The sequence below is a fragment of the Podarcis bocagei genome, assembly GCF_964188305.1.
Source record: "Podarcis bocagei genome assembly, chromosome: 10".
NCBI lineage: Eukaryota > Metazoa > Chordata > Lepidosauria > Squamata > Lacertidae > Podarcis > Podarcis bocagei.
Window position 1 is genome coordinate 10,841,723 of NC_138135.1, and position 20,659 is coordinate 10,862,381.

Here is a 20,659-nt window from a genome sequence, read left to right on the forward strand (position 1 = left end):
GATGACTGTCGCATGGATCACTGTGGCAAGGTCGGGGCGGGAAAGGTAAGGGACCAACTGCTTGATGCGGCGAAGGTGGAAAAATGTCGCCTTAGGAAGCTGGTGGCAAACACTTAATGTAAAAAGCTAGCTGTATTCTAATGGGGCTTGGTCAAGATGTTCCTGGTTGGCTGTGTCCCTAAGGTTTTAGAAGCATATAGGCTTTGGTACTATCTATATGAAAAGGATCTGGTTTTGTGCTAAGAAAGGCACTGAGTAGCTCTAACGGACCAAAGAGAGGTGGGAGTAAACAATGCTGTCCAATCAGATAAAAAAGCAAGGATAGATGAACACTCAAGTGAACCTCTTACACACTTAGGATTCAAGCAGGGTAAGTGCACAGAGGCCCTTAGAGATGTCCTGACCTCTTATGATCCTTCACAAAGAGCAAAGTGAAGTTGCAATTTCTGAGTTAAGTCTATACTTTAGTGAATGGAGGGAGTTCATCTCAGTCATAAGACATTATGGGTTGGCAAGTGGTAGCACCTGGGCCAGTTCTGCTTACACGCCCTGCCGAGACATCCAAATGGTTATCCCCTTCCTATACTTCTTAAGCGGTTTGGAAAGAAAGGACTCTGAGAGGAGAAAGGTGAGCAAGTGGGGAGGTGGGGACCTTTTGTAGCCCAAGGGCCACATTCCTTTCTAGGCAGCCACTGGAGGTCCAGACGCTGCACGTGGCTATAGCCAGAAGCAAAAGTGGATGGAGCAACAAATGCAAATTTTATATTTGCTGTAGAGCAAATAGACACACACACACACACACCCCTTTCTATCTTCCAACCAGACAAGCAGGAAGCATTATCAGTGTTTAGGTGAAAACAATTGGGGTACCAAGTAGGGCTGGAGTGGAGTATAGCCAGGGGAGACATCCAAGGGGCAGATACAGAAGCGCGAAGGGCTGCACTTGGCCCTGTAAAATATCAGCTATCCAGAAGTGGTGGGGGAATTAGTCACTGGTTACTTGGCATCTGGTTGCACATTTCCTCCAGTTCCCAAACCTTTATCCTGAGTGTGGCTCAGTTTTACACCTATCAGAGAAGGAAACCACTTTGGAAAGAGCAATGGAGGGGAATCACAACCACAGATAAACCCGGTGGACCTCAGGAGGAAGAGGAGTAGGGAGATCGTGATGGCGGATGGAGGAGCTATTGTGCCAAGGGAATTTCTACCGCAACCTGCTCCCCAATGGCTTTATGCTTTCTTCAGACAGAGCACTGCTGCTTTTTTCCCTACTGCTAGAAAATGAAAAACACTACGCAAGAGCTGCCCAGGTAACCGGTTAAGAGCCTCCCAACTAGCACAAAACAGGTGAAAGAGGTAAGAGAAGAATAATAGAATTGTAGAGCATAGCTGTCAACTTTTCCCTTTTCTTGCGAGGAATCCTATTCGGAATAAGGGAATTTCCCTTAGAAAATGGGAAACGTTGACAGCTATGTTGTAGAGTCGGAAGGGATCCCGAGGGTCACCTAGTCCAACCCCCTGCAATGTAAAGAAAAAGAAATCCTGCTCCATTTTTTATTTTTATTTTAAGTTAGCATCTTTTGGCAACTGCAATGCAGCTGGCACAGAATATAGCATTTAGACCGGCTGCTGGCTGGGGCTGATGGGAATTGTAGTCTAAAACACCAGAGGGCAGCAGAACACCTGCCTCCCACAACTGATCTTCTCAAGCAACACGCAGAGGCAGGAGAGAAAGTGCTGGGTGTTTCCTGGGCTCCCTTCTCAGTTCACATAGGGTGACAGCAGGCCTCAGAGCCTTCTGTCCTAGCAGACAGTCTGGTGTGGAAAGTGTTCCCTAAAGACATTTGGGGCGAAATGGCTGCTTTGTCGGGGTAGGTGCTTAAGCCGACCCGAATGATTCCACGCCAAAACTACTTATTGAAATAAAATATTAACATATTAATTCAAAGACATCTGGGCAGCTTTGCACCCGACAGCAACAACGCATCTGTTTTAGAAAGGGATTTTAAAAGGAGGAGGATAGGAATTATTGACCCCTGTCTGCAGCAGTGCTAGTGGCTGCCACTGGCACCATCTCCAGGAGGTTACCTTGGGTCATTAACTTTAATTACCCTTCCTTTCTGGGCACAGGGCAGCCAATGTTCCTTGCAAAGAGCAAGTCCTTTTGTGTGCCTAAGTTCTCACAGCTCACAAAACCCACATTTGCCACAATGGCCCGATTGATAACTGAGGAAAAAACACAGAGATTTGGCACACGGTGCATATCCTACTGGACCTCAGGCAAAATGCCATGCAAAGCACGGAGAGGCTGCGTCGATCACAAACCTGAACTGAATCTGGTGGGAGCTGGGGGAAATAGCATGCACAAGAACTGGATCCACCGCCATCCTAGACTGAACTCTTAAGATCGCAGAAGGGACAGCAGAGAGGCAAGCTTGCTTTGCATCTCACTTTGCAACTGCGCCCGCCCCCCCCCCCCAGCTCAAAAGACAGAGGCACCATACCTCCTCAGCGGAATGAGCAACGTTTGCCTCTCTCTCCTCTTGTCTCCTCAGCTGATACTATAAATAACAAAAGTTATTTTTGGTCTGCAATTGAACTTAAGAAGTACGGAACAAGCGCTCCCTTTGTAATGAAGTATTATCTTGATGCAAATCCTCGCTCCAGAATTTGCATCAGTCCCCATAGGAATGGAAAGAGAACCTAGATGAATCAATGGCCCAATGGCCCGTCTAGCGCAGCATCCTGTTCTCTCAGTGGACAACCAGGGGCCTATCGGAAGCCTGGAATCAGGACCGGATCGCAACATCACTCTCTGCTCCTGCTGTTTCCAGCAAGTGGGATTCAGGAGCATTCTGACAGGTAGAACGAAGCCCCCACCCCATTCCAAATTTCAAAGCCCTCATTTATAAATAAATCAGAAGCAGGAAGGCCATTTTATTCCCACCACCCCTTAAACACAAGTGTCTGTCCATCCTCTTCATCCACGCTTCCTATGAAGAATTATCTTGCCAGGCAGAATATTCCACCGGTGAATTGCTCTTAATTAGAAAGCTCTTTCCCCATGTTTAAGATAGAGCTCTTTTCTCCTTCAAGCCCTTTCACGCCATTCTGATGAGTCCTTAAGGTGATTGCCTGCGTCTCCTCTGCTGGTACATCTTCAGAATATTTAACGGCTGTTAAAAGGCTCCTCGGAAATTTCCCCCTTCTAAGAGAAGCGTTCGTTTCTTTCATGAAAAGGGCCCAAGTGGCAGGGAGGTATTTTGACAGTCAACCTTTGCTCGCACACTCACAGTCAGGCCAGCCTTGTCCGTAATAAACTATTTGCTTGATATGCTTCACACACGCACTGCTCCCAAGGGAGCGTTTTCAAAACAGGCTAATATTCCCGTGTCTTCCACTTATAGTCTCCGAAGCCTATTGTTCCAATACATACCTTTCAAGCATTGTCCCTGCCTGATGCCACCCCAGCTACTTTGACATCACAACCAGCAGCTTCTGCAATGCAACGCAAAACATGCATATAGCCAAGAAACCGAGTTAACAGAACATCTGCCAACTCCTTTTCATAGAATCACAGAGTTTGGGGGGAGGGGACCCTGAGGATCATCTAGTTCAACCCCCTGCAATGCAGGGATAAGCAGCTGTCTCATACGGGGATCAAACCTGCAGCCCTGGCATGATCAGCATCATAGTCTAACCAGCTGAGCTTTCCTATTATAGGAGCATAAAGCACAGCTGCTTACGTAAATGTAAGCTCATTTTTAGAGCAGTAAAACACAGGAACATTAGGAAGCTGCATTATTCGGAATCAGACCATCGGGTTCAGCTAGCTGATCATAACCCATGCTGACCGACTGACTTATTTACCGTATTTTTCGCCCCATAAGACACACCGGCCCATAAGACGCACCTAGATTTTTGGGGGGGAAATAAAGGGAAAAAAATTTATTTCCCCCCCAGGTGCGCTGCGCTACACCAGGAGCTTGGGGCGTGCTGAGCTCAGCGCGCCCCAAGCTTCTGCGTGCCGGCAAGCAGTCCGCTAGCCCTGGGAGAGCCGCGGGGCTCTCTCAGGGCTAGCGGATCGCTGCGCTACACCAGGAGCTTGGGGCGTGCTGAGCTCAGCGTGCCCCAAGCTTCTAGGTGCGCGCAAGCAGTCCGCTGCCGCCCCAAGCCTCGCGCACCCGGTGGGACCTCCTGCCGGGTGCGCGAGGCTTGCAGACACTCGCCCGAAGCAGGGGGAGCCCTCCCGAGGGCTCCCCGTGCTTCGGGCGACAGGCTGCCGCCCCAAGCCTCGCGCACCCGGTGGGACCTCCTGCCGGGCGCGCGAGGCTTGCAGGCATTCGCCCCATAAGACGCACCCCGATTTCCCCTTCATTTTTTTTGGGGGGGAGTGCGTCTTATGGGGCGAAAAATACGGTATTTGATTTATATACCGCCCTTCATCAGAAGATCTCAGGCCGGTTTGAAGTGGTTCCCCAGGGTTCCAGGCAGAAGCCGTTCCCAGCTCCAGCTGGAGATGTAGGGAATGCAAAGCAGGTGCTCTTGCCACTGAGCTACAACTCCTCCCATTTAACACGGGAATGTTGTTGTTGTTTAGTCGTTTAGTCGTGTCCGACTCTTCATGACCCCCTGGACCAGAGCACGCCAGGCACTCCTGTCTTCCACTGCCTCCCGCAGTTTGGTCAGACTCATGCTGGTAGCTTCGAGAACACTGTCCCACCATCTCATCCTCTGTTGTCCCCTTCTCCTTGTGCCCTCCATCTTTCCCAACATCAGGGTCTTTTCCAGGGAGTCTTCTCTTCTCATGAGGTGGCCAAAGTATTGGAGCCTCAGCTTCAGGATCTGTCCTTCCAGTGAGCCCTCAGGGCTGATTTCCTTAAGAATGGATGGGTTTGATCTTCTTGCAGTCCATGGGACTCTCAAGAGTCTCCTCCAGCACCAGAATTCAAAAGCATCCATTCTTCGGCGATCAGCCTTCTTTATGGTCCAGCTCTCACTTCCATACATCGCTACTGGGAAAACCAGAGCTTTAACTATACTAACACGGGAATACTAAACCCCCAGTGATCAAGCCATGCAACAGCAGTCCAAATTACCACAGCAGAATACAGGAACCACCAATTTCACTAACAGAAAAAATAGTGGCGGTTATTGTCTAGAACAGGCATAGGCAAACACGGCCCTCCAGATGTTTCGGGACTACAACTCCCATCATCCCTAGCTAACAGGACCAGTGTTCAGGGATGGGGATTGTAGTTTCAAAACATCTGGAGGGCCGAGTTTGCCTATGCCTGCTCTAGAATCACTATCTAAACAAATGCAGCTTCGCTTCCCAGTGTGGGGGGTGGGAGGAAGAAAGGGGTGACACCCTCAAAACTTACAAGGAGAGGAAGGAAGAAAATTCTGACTGTAAGAGCTTGTTTGACAGTAGAACGGACCTCCTTGAGAAGCTGTGGACTCTCCTTCCTTGGAGATTTTTAAGCAGAGGTTGGATGGCCATCTGTCAGGGATGCTTCAGTTGAGATTCCTGCACTGCAGGGGGTTGGACTAGATGACCCTTGTGGTCCCTTCCAATTCTACGATTCTATGAATTCCTTATTCTAGAGACACAATGCTAGAAGCCCTGTTTCTTGTTAAAAAGACAAACCACTAGTACTTGGGAGTTGGCTTGATTACGAGATCTTAATTCGGAAGGTGGGGCAGGATTTATAGACTAGGAGATGCTCCCTAAGATTTTAAGCTTTAAGCTTGCTTGATGCCATCAGAAACAAGAGGCCTGACCTCCAGTTATGAAAGCACATCCCCGTATTGCTGCTTACAGCGACGCTGACGGGTTACGTAACCACCCTCCTCTGACAGGAATTATCATCAATTCCATAGCACTGTGAGAGCAAACACGCACACGGTTGCCCCTAACAAAGCGTCTACAGTGATGTCTCCTGGCTTCACGAGGCACTAAGCAAAATATTAAAATGGATGCCCACAAGACATGCAATAAATTGGCAGGAGGGATCTCCTCCGTCAGGTAGCTGGCCAAGTGCTGATTCATCCCCACGCCAGGCGCTTTGCTATTCATAGCTTAGAAATATCATGTCACTTTTTATCTCAGTGGTGGTGGTGGGAGGCTGCCTCCAACTCTGGGACCCCAGGCAGCCATTTGCGCTAGACTGGCCAGAACCAGTCTTTTGGATTTATGCCCATAATGAGAAGAGGAGGGGCATGTTTATGGAAAGGAATAAAGTACAGGTGTCCGTCTGCCTCAAGCAAACCAGGAGTGTGTTGTTCCTCAGTGAGATTTCCGAGGGAAAATCCTCTGGGCCCTTCTTAACTAAAGAAAAAGGAAGCTTAAGTCCGATGCAATGGAGACAGAATTTCCATTTAGCAAGAGATTGTTCAGGATGGAGAAGGCCAATGTCACGTTCCATGGATCAAGGTAAGTCTCGGGCAGTAGAAAAATTAGGATGGGGGGTGGGACAGAAGGGGAAGCTGTCCTGTGTTCAAAATAGGCCCCAAAGGTCATGTGGCAAATTGGAAGTTTTCCAGATGACGTTAAGGCAACTAACACTTACTTTTTCAGCTTGGAATAATTGAAATATGCATCTTCAAGGCGGCAGATGGAAAGCTATGTAGCTCAGCTTTATCAGAGACTTATGGGATGTGGTAGCAAGCAGAGGAGAGCTTCTCATTGGCCGGTAAATCACTTACAGCCACTGAATATTGGGCTGGCAGGAAATACAGACTGAATATACAGGTGAGCAAGCGACAAGAGCAGTCCACCTTGAAATTCTGGCAGCGACTGGCGACTGACACACCTTTAAAATTCCTCAGCCACCCTTGGATTGTTCCAGACTGCACATCCCCAAAGTGTCAAACGAGCTTGAAATAGCAGGAGCACAAAATGTCCTGGTACTATTTGCCCGGAAAAATCAGGCAAATAGCCACTGGTCACCAGTACCTTCCCTGGACACGTGGCTGTTTTAAAACGACAGCGGGTGTACGTCATAATTTGTTGAGACAAACTGCAGAATTCCAGAAACTGGCCTCCCTACAAAGTAACTTCTGTCATGCACGTCAGAAGGCAATTTCCTATTCTATTTCTGCCAGAATAATAACGTTAAAAAGTATTCCGCTTTCTGTCCACTAGAGGGCGCTTCCCTGCTGCATTAACAATCCCTCTGGCATTTAACGGTATAACTATTATTTATTATGTGGCTGTTAACTAGAAGCTGTACAAAAATGATAAAACAATGTCCCCATACAAAATACTATGAACTAACAAAACAAACCATGAGGGAGGAAAGAAAATGAGGAGGAACGGTTAGGAGGCATATATATATAACCAGAAAGCCCTTGGATTGCTTTAAAGTTGTTTTTCATTTATTTATAGGGTTTATATGCTGCCTTTTGAAACAAAAGTTTGTCCAAGGTAGCTTAGAATCAGTATCTAAACCAGTATCTAAAAAGTTAAAACTGAAACAGCAGTATAAGACAATTCCAAATCTAGACCCTATAAAAGAATGCTTACAATTTTTATCAGAGAGCAGCAAAAGTTTAAAAATCCAGGCCATCATTTTAGCCCAAACGCAGCCTGAAATACTTTAGTATTTTAAAGCCTACTCTAGGTCATTTCTCTTAATTCAGCATTCCTTGTACACATATATCTACCCTGGAAACTCTCTGGTAGAGGTTAAAAGCAAGCAAGCAAGCAAGCTGTACTTCAGAATGAAATAGCTTTTCTATTCAGAAATTTATTTACTTTTTACTATGCTCCTCGAAGCCCCTATAACAGGTTACAAAACTGGGGTGCTGGTATGACCACAGTGACCTGAAAAATTGCAGCTAAGATTAAATAAAGTCTTCGGTGTTCAATGAAAATAAGAAGGGTGAGTGAGTCTATTTCAGAGCAACCTCTTAAACAGATGGCTCTGGGATACCAAAACATATTTGGGTGATCTGAAATCACCCAATAGGAGTGCTATTTATGCAAACACCAAAGAAAATTGGGATTCACTTAAAAAAATGTTTATCGTGGCTGAGGTAATGGAAAGCAAAAAATAACTGCAGACCATTAGTCAATCTCCCCAGCAGAAAGGTTTCCTCCCAGCAATCAGACCCCAAAGCACAAAGTAAAAACCCCATCCGCCAAGGACCTCAAAGAGAACTTTCTCTTGGTCCTCAGCCAGATGTCCACCCCACTCGGTGACATCACGTCTCTGGCCGAAGCAGTCGCAGAAACCTCAGGCAAAGGCAGCCAGCCTTCCCTGACCCTTAGGGGCTCCTCAACGGATCCACCAAATTAAAAAATAACCAGTTAAACCAAGCCTGCTTTGTACACTGGGCAAGGGACCACACGCTGATCCCCGGAGCCATGAACCTGAACCAGTCCCTGGAATGAAGCCCCAAACACACCTGTCTTGACAGAAGGAAAGCTCAAGAACCACAGGCGATCAAGCAGCCAAAATCAGGACACTCCAGGCTAGGATCAGACAGGCACAGTCCTACCCACCAGCCAGGGTTGTAGATGGACGAAGGTTCAGTAGGCCAGGCAAACGAGGTATGTAGGCGAGCAGAGAGAAGGGCCAGGAAGAAAGGAGGAAGAGACAGGCAGAGGAAGCCTAGTGGAGCTAAACCAACTGCCTCACATGGGAAAGGTTGGAAACCTCTGGTGCCAAGTCTGCGTGGAGTTCCCATGAAGCTATGCAAGACTCCTGGCAATTATTCAGGCTGCAAAACTAGGCGGGCCTGAGTAAGACAGGTCCCGAGAACTCCAGCCCCAACATTGCATGGTGCAGAACAATTTTGTTTTAAGTGAATCTGCTTCTGGTCTGTGATCGTGTTGCATTCCTCCAGTTAAACACATCTGTCTGCTCCAATGCACTGGAAGGGGAAGGAGCTGAGGTCAAAAGCTCCCTGACTAATTCAGCAATGGTCCTCCTTTTGCAACCTTTCACTGGTTTCTCAACAGTTTAAGCTGAACCTTGAAATAAGGTCATCCACAGAACTATAGCCAGATGCAAAAACCAATTATAGTTTTATTTTTAAAAAGAAAACAAAAAACTAAAGGCTGCTCACCTGTCTGCACGTCAATGACCATTTGATGGCCGCCTCTCATTCCAGGCCTGCTGTCCTCGCCATCACCTTGTTCAAGTTTAAGGGAGAGAAATCCTCATTATTCTACATGGTTGTGAGTTTCCCGACGCACGTATTTAACTGGATTCAAGATGCGCAAACTTACATAATTCCAAGAATGAAAACGACAGCACTGGCTATTGTAACACAAAACATGCAGGCGTCAAAACAGAATGCTGAAATCCAACATGATACACTGTACTGGCTAGAGTGTTGGAATGAAACTGGGGAGACTTAGGTTTGAATTTCTACTTGGATTCAAAGTTATTAGATAGCTTTGAGTTAGTCCCTCCCCAAATTGTTGCAGGGATAACTTGAGAAGACCATGTATGCCACCCTGAGAGCCTGGGGAATTAGGGTGGGATAATAATGCAATTTTTTTCTCCATCAACCCCATGTGAAATATGTGCATCTTGAAAGGACATTTTCCTCTTCTGAAAACAAAATGAAATGAAAAGGGTGGAGGGTATTCTCACTGACCATGTCACTATATTATTTTCATGACCTTATGGGATCTGAGGGACGTGGGTGGCGCTGTGGTCTAAACCACAGAGCCTAGGGCTTGCCGATCAGAAGGTCAGCGGTTCGAATCCCCGTGACAGGGTGAGCTCCCGTTGCTCGGTCCCTGCTCCTGCTAACGTAGCAGTTTGAAAGCATGTCAAAGTGCAAGTAGATAAATAGGTACCGCTCAGGCAGGAAGGTAAACGGCATTTCCATGTGCTGCTCCGGTTCGCCAGAAGTGGCTTAGTCATACTGGCCACATGACCTGGAAGCTGTACGCTGGCTCCCTCGGCCAATAAAGGGAGATGAGCCCCGCAACCCCAGAGTCATCCGCGACTGGACCTAACAGTCAGGGGTCCCTTTACCTTTATGGGATCTGAAGTGCACATACAGCCAGTGAAAGAAGGCATTAAAATCCCTGCGGTCAGCTCCTGTTTGGACCATGATTCTTACACATTCTGCACTAGCTTCTTAAGATTGTCCAGGAATAGCCTGCTACAGACTGCGTTGCAGCGAATCCAATTGTCTCACCTTTGGTGCTTTTGGGGATTATCTGACCCCACCGTGGTTTGTATTCCTGCTGACTGATGTACTGGTTGAACAAGCCATCTGTTTTAAGTGGGGGAAACAAAAACAGGAGAAAATGTCAGCAGCCAGCCGCTTCACAAAAAACATCACTTTAAAAAATAATAATTTAATAAACTGTGCTAAATACTATACCTTTAAAAAGTAAATAGCATTAATTAAAAACTGATCAAAAGGCACCTTGAGCATTTTAGAGCAGAAATATTGGTAACAGAAATTGTGCAAAATCACCAAGTGGCATGATGAGGTATCACTCGCAATCAAGCACATGTCAGGTAAGAAGGATATACCTCCTCAGAAAAGGTGGGGAGCCAAACTTAGTGGTTTTCTGGAGAGGGGGCATGACTGGAGGCAGTCCTAAGGCGCAGAAAGAGAGGCTTGGAGGACCACACTGGGCCCCAAGGGTTGAGTTTCTCCACCCCTGATTTATGGTATTTTATTGCACCCGTTGCATATTTCCTTTTAATCAGTCGCTCACCACTTTGGTGGCCTCTGGGCTGAAAAGCAGCCTATAATTAAATGGCAACAGTAATAATACCCTTTGACCAGGATAGAGCTCACTATGTGGAGACAGGAGGGGAGTTCAGCCAGAGAAGCTGCTGGAGAGCATCGCTAGCGGCTCAGGGTGTCAGAATGTCTGCTCCTGCTCAGGCAAGCTGGATCCTGTCCTTGTTTTGAGGGTGGACGAGAATGCTTCGAAGCGCAAAAGCCTTTGCATCTCATGGCTGCAGAATTCCCCTGGCAGCTCCTAAGACCAAAACGCAGCGTGGTGCTTTTTTAAAGGGTCGGGTCAGGATCTCCAATCAACACCCCCCAGGATGACTTGTGTCACATACAACGCTCTCCCGCCTCCAGCTGTGTTTGTGACTTCCTTATAACCCGGCTTCTCTTGCGCAGGATGCTGGGGCCTGGAGTTCTTCCAGGCTTCTTCCCAGAAATATTTCTCCCTTGGCAGCCACTCCGCTTTCAATCTCCTTGTGCTAAACACCAACAAAGGCTTGTTTTGAGCTGGCACTGGCCAGGGGAGGGAGGGAGGGTGAGTTGGTTCAATCTTGTAGAAAGCACCTGACCCCTCTCCTCCCATTCCTCTCGCTGCCAAACCGCTCAAGAAAAAATGCCACCGCAATGCACTGGATTCCTCCGTCCCCTGCACCAAGGAGCCAACCTGCATCTGTCTAGGGCCATCGTCCACTTATAACGAAGTGGCGGTTTGGAAATAAGGCTTTCGGCTGATTTTTAGAAACAGTTCTCAGCCGGCTTGGCTACCAAAACATGTCTCCAAAGCCCTCATCAGCAGCAATTTGGGACAGACTGTTACTTAAGGCAGCTGGTGCCAGGATTGGGGCTTTTAGGTGCTTTGCAAAATGTACCTTGCTGGGACATAGCAAGTTCATCATTTCACAGAAGGGACACTGGTGCCTCTTGAAGTGGCTTGGCTTCAGAGCAGGGGATTTCTGGGATGTGCACAAATGGCCTACAAACTCTCTTCGTTATTTTTTTTTAAGCAGGCTGAGTTGCCTACCTTTAATTCAAGTGATAGAAAGGAGCTAAGAGAAAAGAACGGCTCGAGGAGACCTCTAGCAGGAGAAACTGCAAGTATCCCAGCATACATCTTGAAGCTAAGGGCAGGAGGGGGGGGGACTGTGCAAGCCTCCCCAAGGACGGGTTTCATCCATGGCACCAAAATTTAAGAAGGGTGTTGACAAGCTGGAAGGTGTGCAGAGGGGGTGACCAAGATGATCAAGGAAACCAAGCATTATGAGCAACAGTTGAAGATGCTGTACTACCAAACTACAGCCCTCCAGTTCTGAAACTCTCCTGCTAATCTAGCTCATTCCAACATCTGCCGCCCCCACCCACCCAAAAAACTGTGTCCTATTCAGCCCTGACCAGCATCCCTACTTGATGGCCTCCAGATATTCCAGACTACAACTCTCATTGGCCATTGACAGCATCACCAATAGTCAGGGATGATGGGAGTTGTAGTCCAGCAGCATCTGGAGGGCACCAGGTTGGGGAAGGGGCTCTAGGCCGGGAACTGAGGAGAAATAGCAAAGAAATGCCCCCTTATCCAGCTTCCACGACATAAGGACAGTTCCTCAAGTAGCAACTTGCTTGCCTACCACTTTGAGACTAAGCACATATTTTCTCAAGAAGCAGAACAATTCTTTCAGTTCTAAATAAATTTAGCTTGCTGCTAACCGAGCATTTCACAATGCACTGCAGTCTTTTCAAGAGCGTACACATAACTGAGCTGGAAACAGATGTTTGGCAGGCTCAGAAAGGCAAAATCACTGACCCGATAGCAAGCTTGAAACAGTTCAAGGCTTGTTTTCCCATTACAAAGTGGGGAGTTCAGGGGCAGCGTGACCTTACCAAGGCTCACAGACACAAAGTGGGACTCGGACCCAGGGAAGAAATGAAGGCCGGGGGGGGGGGTCACAGATGATGTGTTAAGTCTACATCAGAGCCAGTTCTCCCCCTTAACCAACCAAGAGTGGGGTAGACACAGCTCCCTGACCATCCCACATTGCTACCAAAGCCAGAATACAGAAAAGTTGCAGACCCTATGTCAAAATACTACCCTGAACAGACTTGATATCTCATCTGATCTTGGAAGCTAAGCAGGGTCAGGCCTGGTTAGTACTTGGATGGGAGACTGCCTGGGAATACCGGATGCCATAGGCTTATACAAAACTATAGCTCAGTCATTAGAGCATTAGGGTGGGTTTGAGCCCCAAGTTGGGAAAAGGATTCCTGCATTGCTGGGGGTTGAACTAGATGACCCTTGTGACCCCGTCCAACTCTACAATTCTATTGTTCTACCTCTGCTTCATAGACAATAGAGTATTCCCACTAACTCTCACCACTTTCCCCAGCTGGTCAATATGTCTATTGCAGAGATGGCTAGCCTGTGGCCCTCCAGATGTTATCCAACTCCCACCAGCCCCAACCAGCATGACCAATGGACAGGGATGATGGGAGCTACAGACCAGCAATGTCTGGAGGTTTTCTTCCCCTCCTTTATTGGAACGAACTAAATTGCAGCCTGGTAAATTAAAGTCTGGCTGCTTTGTTAAAATAAAGCAGCCACATTCCTCTTTATTTCTGCTATCTGCCTATCCCAGGAACCTGTGCAGGGTTGTTGTTTTTTTTTTAAGGTTTGACACAGATCTGGGTTACAAACCAGACTTTATGATTTCTCAAGAGATGGGAAGCAGCCATTTCCTCTTTATGCCCAGAATACTAGTTGTGCAACCTGATATCTGAGACTTATTCAGCCAGCAATCTCCATCTTGGAACAGAGCTTGCAAGTTGACCTCAAAGCTAATTGTTGCATGTTGTTTTTCCTTGTCCTCCTCACTGCTTGCATTGTGTAACATCTTTCATGATGGAAGTGTTCTGGAGAACTTGAAAGCTTGCCATACTTTATTAGAACTAAAGATTTCGGCAAATATATTGCCCAACTGGGATTTGTTTTCTTATAGATCATGAAGGCTATTTTATTTCTTCTTCTTCTTTTAATTAAATTTGTATATTGCTCTGTACCCGCAGATCTCAGGGTGGTCACAACATAAAATCACAATATAAAGACAAAATACGTAATAAAAACCAAAACACATTTTAAAAGGGCATTGGATGTCTATCGGCAAAGGGCCTGGATAAAGAGGAACGTTTCTGCCTGGCACCTAAAAGTGTGTAGGTGCCAGGTGATCCCACCTAGGGAGAGAATTCCACAGACAGGGAGCCACTGCAGAAACCTCCAGACCCCTCGTGTCCTTTGTGTCACTCCTCTATGCCTATCCAAAGGCACCTCCTCAACACTTGCCTGACTCAATAAACCCTAGCTCTTAGAGCACCAAAACACTTGTGCCAAGCTAAGGAAAAGATGGAGCCTGTTGCAACCAGTTGCCAGGATCCAGCTGTCTCCCTTATTATCATCACTTTGTAATCAATACCCACATTCCCCAAACAGCACAAGCTCCTTTTTTAAAAAAGGACTGCCTATAACCAATTTAGAGAATTCTTTCATACGTCAGATGAGCATCCATGTGGGGAATTGGTGAAATCCCACCTGGCTTTAGCTGGCTAAGAAGATACTAACTTCCTGTCTAGTCTTGGGGACCAACCTCTCCTACAAAAGCCTAGGGAATGGGCATTCAGATGTATGCTTTCCACATGTATTACTTGGAAAAGGGAAAGCATTGCATCAGAATCAGCCCCTAGCAGTCCTCTGCCAACAGATACGCAGTCATCGGAAATGGGCAAGAAGTCATCCAAACAGAGTCTTGACTCAGGGGCAGGAGCGGGTGGGTGTTTGTGAATTTACAAGTTTTCGCAACTCTGGCGAGATGAATTATTTGGAACGCTTGGTGCCTGCATCTGGAGGCGCTTCCAAGCAACACCATTAAGGTAACCCTGCATTTGGCATTTCTACCATATGACTGAACTTTCTTGAGAGCTAGCCAGAATATAGGCTGCCTGGAAGCTCTAGGAACGAATCCAAATATGAGGTATTTAAGCCCCGGCTGCGAAACAGCTGAGTTTCAGGGAAACCTTTTTTTATTATTATTTCCAAGAGGAAGTCCGGCAGCTGCCTGAGTTTCCATCTGCACATTTTCTGAGAATTTCAGAAGACACCAGAGAGGAGGGGGACGGAGGAAGCATGCGTGGCCGATGGCCAGCAGACACTGAAAACACATTATCTGGATGCAGAGCAAAGGGGTGTCAGCCTGCCATGAACTGGTCCCAGCTACAGCCAACTCTAGCCCTGGGTTCCTCACCGCTTCTCTCCACCCAATCAAGCACCCTCTGCAATACTGTGAGAAAAATAAATATGTGGCACTTTCAAGCACAAGTGCAAGCCCAAACCCATTTCCAAGCCATGTGTGCAAAAGCCAGCAGCTTAGTTTTCCAGAAAGCTTCATTTCTGCTTTGGCCAGTTAAGGCAAGGGGGGAAATGCAGGCCTAGGGAACTTGAGAAATTCCCTGGAGGAGGAGGACTTGGTAAGAAAACTAGTGCTTTGGCATCCTGGTAAGATCTTCAAGGAAGCACGCAGCCACAAGGAGGTGTTTATGTATGAGCTGCCCCAGGTTTTGTCAGCTGGTAAACAGCTGCCTCATTCTTTGCCCTGGATTTAGCTCATGCAGTTGAGGGAGTCACCTGTGGAAAAAGCATCCCTGGGCTCAGTCCCAGCCACTGACAAACACTTCTTTGGTTAAAGTTCACTCCAAGGCAATCTGAGCACTCTCACTGGGGGGACTATTTCATGCTCCTGTCCCTGGCTCTCTCTCCACACACCTGGCGCGCCACCCGCTGTTCCTTAACCAGAGAGGGAAGGGGAGGAGACACCTGCCATTTGGTAACAGCCCTGAAACCCAAAAGGCTGCAGTCAACACTGCTAAGCTAGCTTAGGCCTCCTGACCTGTGTGACCAAGAATAAGTTGAATAAGTCACATGATACAAGTGGCCAGCCTATACCATATATTACAGCAGGGGTCAGCAACCTTTTTCAGCTGTGGGCCGGCCCACTGTCCCTCAGACCATGTGGTGGGCCGGACTATATTTTGGAAGAAAAAAAATGCGAATTCCTATGCCCCACAGATAAGCCAGAGGTGCATTTTAATCATAATAATAATAATAATAATTTATTATTTGTACCCCACCCATCTGACTGGGTTTCCCCAGCCACTCTGGGCAGCTTCCAACAAAGACAAGAAATACAGTAAAATATCACAGATTAAAAACTTCCCTGAACAGGGCTGCCTTATTTATTTTTAAAAAAAGGACACATTCTACTCATGTAAAAACATGCTGATTCCCAGACCATCCACAGGCCGGATTGAGAAGGCGATTGGGCCGGATCCGGCCCATGGTCCTTAGGTTGCCTACCCCTGTATTACAGTGAGACGTTATGGGCCAGGCCACATACCTCCAAGAATAGGAATAGAAATGTTTGTGCACCCCTACCATGCCTACAGGGAACTATATTTTGCAGGCTTCAAAAATGTTCGCCCTTGTGATGGTGAGGCTACCCCCCTGTTTCCCAGACTCAACGGTCAACCCATAAATGTAAGCATCACATCCCTCCAAGGCGCTGCATCTGGAAATTGTTTCCCAAAGGCAGAATGCTCCTGGCTCCATGGCAATAAATCTAGCCGGGGCAAGATGGGTCAGTAATGTGAAGCTCCTCTTGCACCAGAACTCCAAGATCCCAGCTACCCATTCCGTTTGTAAAATTACAATAAGCCACGTGCAAGCCAGGTCCAGTAACTATGGCAATCCCCAGGAGAAGGACAGAGGAATCTAGAGGGGCTCACAGGCAAGCATGCAGGGAAACAGGAGCCTCTAACCACCTTCTTTCATGCATTATTTCTCTGCTTATCTTATCTTTCCTTTAACAGCCAATTATCCCTGTTCCTTCCCCTCACACAAACCCTAGGGGACAATTGGCTGTTAAAGGAAAGATAAGATCAGGAGAACAGCAGAGGGATGCAGAAAGGTAGCCACTCCCTCTCTGCATTCCCCTGCTATTCCCTCCAGAGTCAACTGCTTGCCTCCAGGGCAGCTGCAGCAGCGTCAGCCAGAGCCAGGCTTACACATGATGAGTACTTTGGACGTGATGGACATGACACGCAGCCACATTAGGGAACACTCCTCTGAGCGGGGCAAGTGGGGAGTTTGTTAACAGGAAGATTTACCGTAGTTCTGTAAAGTTTGTTCTGGGTTGGCTGTCTGCCAAGCTGCAAAGAAGGTTGTATTTATATTATTTATATTCATTCATCCCTCTTTACTCGGAAGGGTCTCAAAGCAACTTGCAATTGTTTGGCACTGCCAATAATCTGAATGACATAGGGCTGGGCGATATCTGGTTTTCAAGACTATGATATATCACCGGCTAAACATTGTGATGTACCAATATATCACGATGTCTGAAATAAGGATGGAACTATGTAGAGTTTTTCCTGCATTGTGATATTTGCTCTTGTGATTCGATGCTCCCTGCATGTGGCACAGTTAACAGGGGTTGCAGGAACTGAGAGAAGCATTGGCTGGCTTCACGGTTTTCCCCACATTCTGATTTTTGCACAGTGCACGTGCACACACACACACATCAAGATTCGTGATATATTGCCAGGTGAAAAATTATGAAACTGCTATCACGACATTGTCTTCAAACTGATTTTGGACAATCTATTGATATACTGCCCAGCCCTCGACTGAAGCTTGGGAGGGTGAGGGGTCCTGTTTCACTGACGACTTACAGAGGTCAAGAATATAAAGGGATCCCAAAAAGCCCAGCTACAGCCAAGACATCTATTCATTTGCCAATCTAATTCAAAACGTGCCTTGCTCCCTGCTCTGCTCTTACCATTCACAGCTTTCTCTATCAACTCTTCGCAGGCATTGAAGTCGCCCTTCAGGACTAGCTTGTCGTGAAGGTCTGTCAGCATAGGATGCTCCAGCGCAATTTTGGTTTTCTTCTGCAGGGACTCAAAGGCCTCTGTGTAGTTGTGCTGGCGAAAGTGCTTCAGGCAGAGGCGAATGGCTTCCTGTTCACGGTACTACTGGAACACAAGGAAATTTATGAGAACAGCACTGTGGATCTCCCAGCCAAATGCTGCAGGATATACCTCCGGCACTGGGTTGGATTAAACAGGGACCTAAGCCCTTGGGAAAAGGGACGCGGGTGGCGCTGTTGGTTAAACCACAGAGCCTAGGACTTGCTGATCAGAAAGTTGGCGGTTCAAATCTCCATGACGGGGTGAGCTCCCGTTGCTCGGTCCCTCCTCCTGCCAACCTAGCAGTTCAAAAGCACGTCAAAGTGCAAGTAGATAAATAGGTACCACTCCGGCGGGAAGATAAACGGCGTTTCCGTGCGCTGCTCTGGTTTGCCAGAAGCGGTTTAGTCACGCTGGCCACATGACCCAGAAGCTGTACGCCGGCTCCCTCGGCCAATAAAGCGAGATGAGCGCCACAACCCCAGTCAGCCATGACTGGACCTGATGGTCAGGGGTCCCTTTACCTAAGCCCTTGGGAGCAGATGAGAGAAAGCAATGCCCAATTTTAATTTTACACATATGCCTTCTTACTGATTTAGTTACCTACTTTTTAAATTACGTTTATATCCTGCCTGCCTTCCACCATGGAACCAGGCAGTCACAGACACCCAGGCGCTGATCAGGCTCAGACCTGCTTCGCTGCAGTGCTGATGGATTTGCACAGATTTTATCTGCACAACTACCTTGCAAGGTAAGATCATGCCCAAGTGAGGATTTGGATTTGTATCTCCTGGGTTGACATCAACCACTTTATCAGCTATACCACAAGGGCCCTTGGAAAGGAAGAGCTCTCGGTAGTGTCTAATAGCCAGGAAATTTAAAAGTTCCATACTGCTTTCATCATGCATATTTTTAATCCTAAAACAATTATTGCAACTTCTGTATTGTCAGACAGCTCAGAAACCAGCCCTAACCTCACATGCTTAGAAGCATTTATAAACTGTTTAATGTTTTAAAAATCTACAAGCGGTGCACAATATTTTTAAAAATTGTATCATTAAAAAATACAGCCTAAAATCGAAACAAGACAATATAAAACAGGAATCAAGGGTTTCAAACATATCAAGCAGGATCTGATTTTATGGGCCAAGGAAAAACTGGGCAAAAAGATACGTCCATGAACTACCTGCAGAAATATTTGAACCTTCCATATACCGAGGCAGAGTGTTGATGTATCTAACCACTATTGACTACTCGGGATGCCAAAAGCTTTCAGAGATTGCATGTATAGGCTCCCCCCCCCCCCAATACTAGGTACTTGGGATCTTTTTCAATTGCAGAAAGGTCAAACCAGGACAATAATATCAATATCATTGTCGTTCTTATTAAATAATATCTTCTTTTGGAACTGAGGCAAGCTATAAATATGCTGTCACACAAAAGTCAAAGTTCTTCCATTATGAAATGCTCACGATTCTCACAAAAAGCAGGATATTTTTCCAAAGCATTTCACATTCCCCAGATTCACAGAGACACGGCCAAAGCACCACGTCAAACAGCTATGTCTATAGAAATAATGATATTGATGCTGCGAGTGTCATACAATAGTTGACTGCTTGAATTCAAACAGGGTAACTTATCCACCAACCAGAAAATTGAATTTCTTTCTCTCACAAAAACCTCCAGCAGTTCTGCAGCCTACCTTGCTGTACCAATTGAGGCAGGGTTGCACCACATCCGGATCGTCGATGCCGTTAAGTTCAACGTACCAGATGCTAAAATTGAAGCTGGGACCCCACGACAGCAACGGAACTGAGGAATAACAAGAAAGGAGAAAAAGACATTATGTACTGACATGCTGGTTTCTACTGACCACAGGTGGCAGGCACTGGCTTGTCTGCCATCATTCCTCCCAGACAATTTAAAAGCATCACTGGGCCGTTAAAGAAAATAGGGCAATGCAACAGTTGTTAAGTGTGCATAAGCAGTAGGAGGACAACATGGACTGTTTTTGTGTAGCCCAGTTCCATTGCATTATCTCACTCTGGGAAGGAGGTACCAGAATCCACAGGACCCTCGAAAATTGAGAGTTACAGTTCAAGCCAAGCAACTGAAGACAAATGGCCTGCAAGGTAGCTTTGTCCGTCTCACTATTCACCACTTAAATGTGCATCAAATACAGTGAACTCACTCATAGATTCCCACAGTAAAAACAAGTGCCACTCTACAGGCCCCCGTCACAATGGGTTATATGACCTGTGAATGCAAGCCCAATCACCTTTTGAAAGGTTTGTGCCCTGTGTGCATACTCCCTACCATTGTCCCGTCCTATAGACCACATCCCACAGATAGAAATCCATTGCCCCGTCCTATAGACCACATCCCACAGATAGAAATCCATTGCCCCGTCCTATAGACCACATCCCACAGTCACTCAGGGCCTCTGAATTCCATCTGTATTCTGCAATTGCCTTCTACATGCTGGGTACTGAAGCCATGTGTGCCAGCTATGATTTCTTTAGATTTCCACCCACTTCTGTTTGAGCTCTCTCCCTCTCCCTCTCCCTACCCAGTCAATCCTCAAAATCTCTTAGATGCCAGAGAATTACTTGAAAGTTTCCATAGATAAGCTCAAAGCGTCACATCCTCTCACCTGGGAAAACCCTTCACTTTCACTTCCAGGTGTGCAGATTCTGCTTGGGCTAACTGCACACACTGCCCTTCGCCACACACCCCAGGCTTAAAGCCTAAAGTGCCGAAACTAAGCCTCTGCGTCAAATTAAGCTTTTGAGTACCTGTGGCCAAAGGCCACCTTCCAGAATATGCAGAATGGTGGATAAACTGTGATCCATAAAGCGCACTTTCAAATTGCAGAAGAAATAGAATACTACGAGTTTTAGAAGCGGACCATCACCGTGTCTCAATCTCACCTACCCTA

The 20,659-nt window shown here is 46.9% G+C and overlaps 1 protein-coding gene across 2 annotated transcripts in view; it reads right to left on the minus strand.

The window, feature by feature from the left end:
- Nucleotides 1-20,659, minus strand: part of MKLN1 (muskelin 1) — an 88,231-nt gene that overhangs the window by 42,547 nt on the left and 25,025 nt on the right. Inside the window, exons 5-8 of one of the 2 annotated variants that reach the window (XM_081210003.1) lie at nucleotides 19,424-19,533; nucleotides 17,592-17,784; nucleotides 10,165-10,242; nucleotides 9,076-9,141 (exon numbers count right to left, since the gene is read on the minus strand). In XM_081210003.1, the coding sequence (XP_081066129.1) occupies nucleotides 9,076-9,141; nucleotides 10,165-10,242; nucleotides 17,592-17,784; nucleotides 19,424-19,533 (447 nt within the window). Of the gene's footprint in view, nucleotides 1-9,075; nucleotides 9,142-10,164; nucleotides 10,243-17,591; nucleotides 17,788-19,423; nucleotides 19,534-20,659 lie in introns of those variants that run through there. The other variant, XM_081210004.1, reaches the window with a different exon arrangement.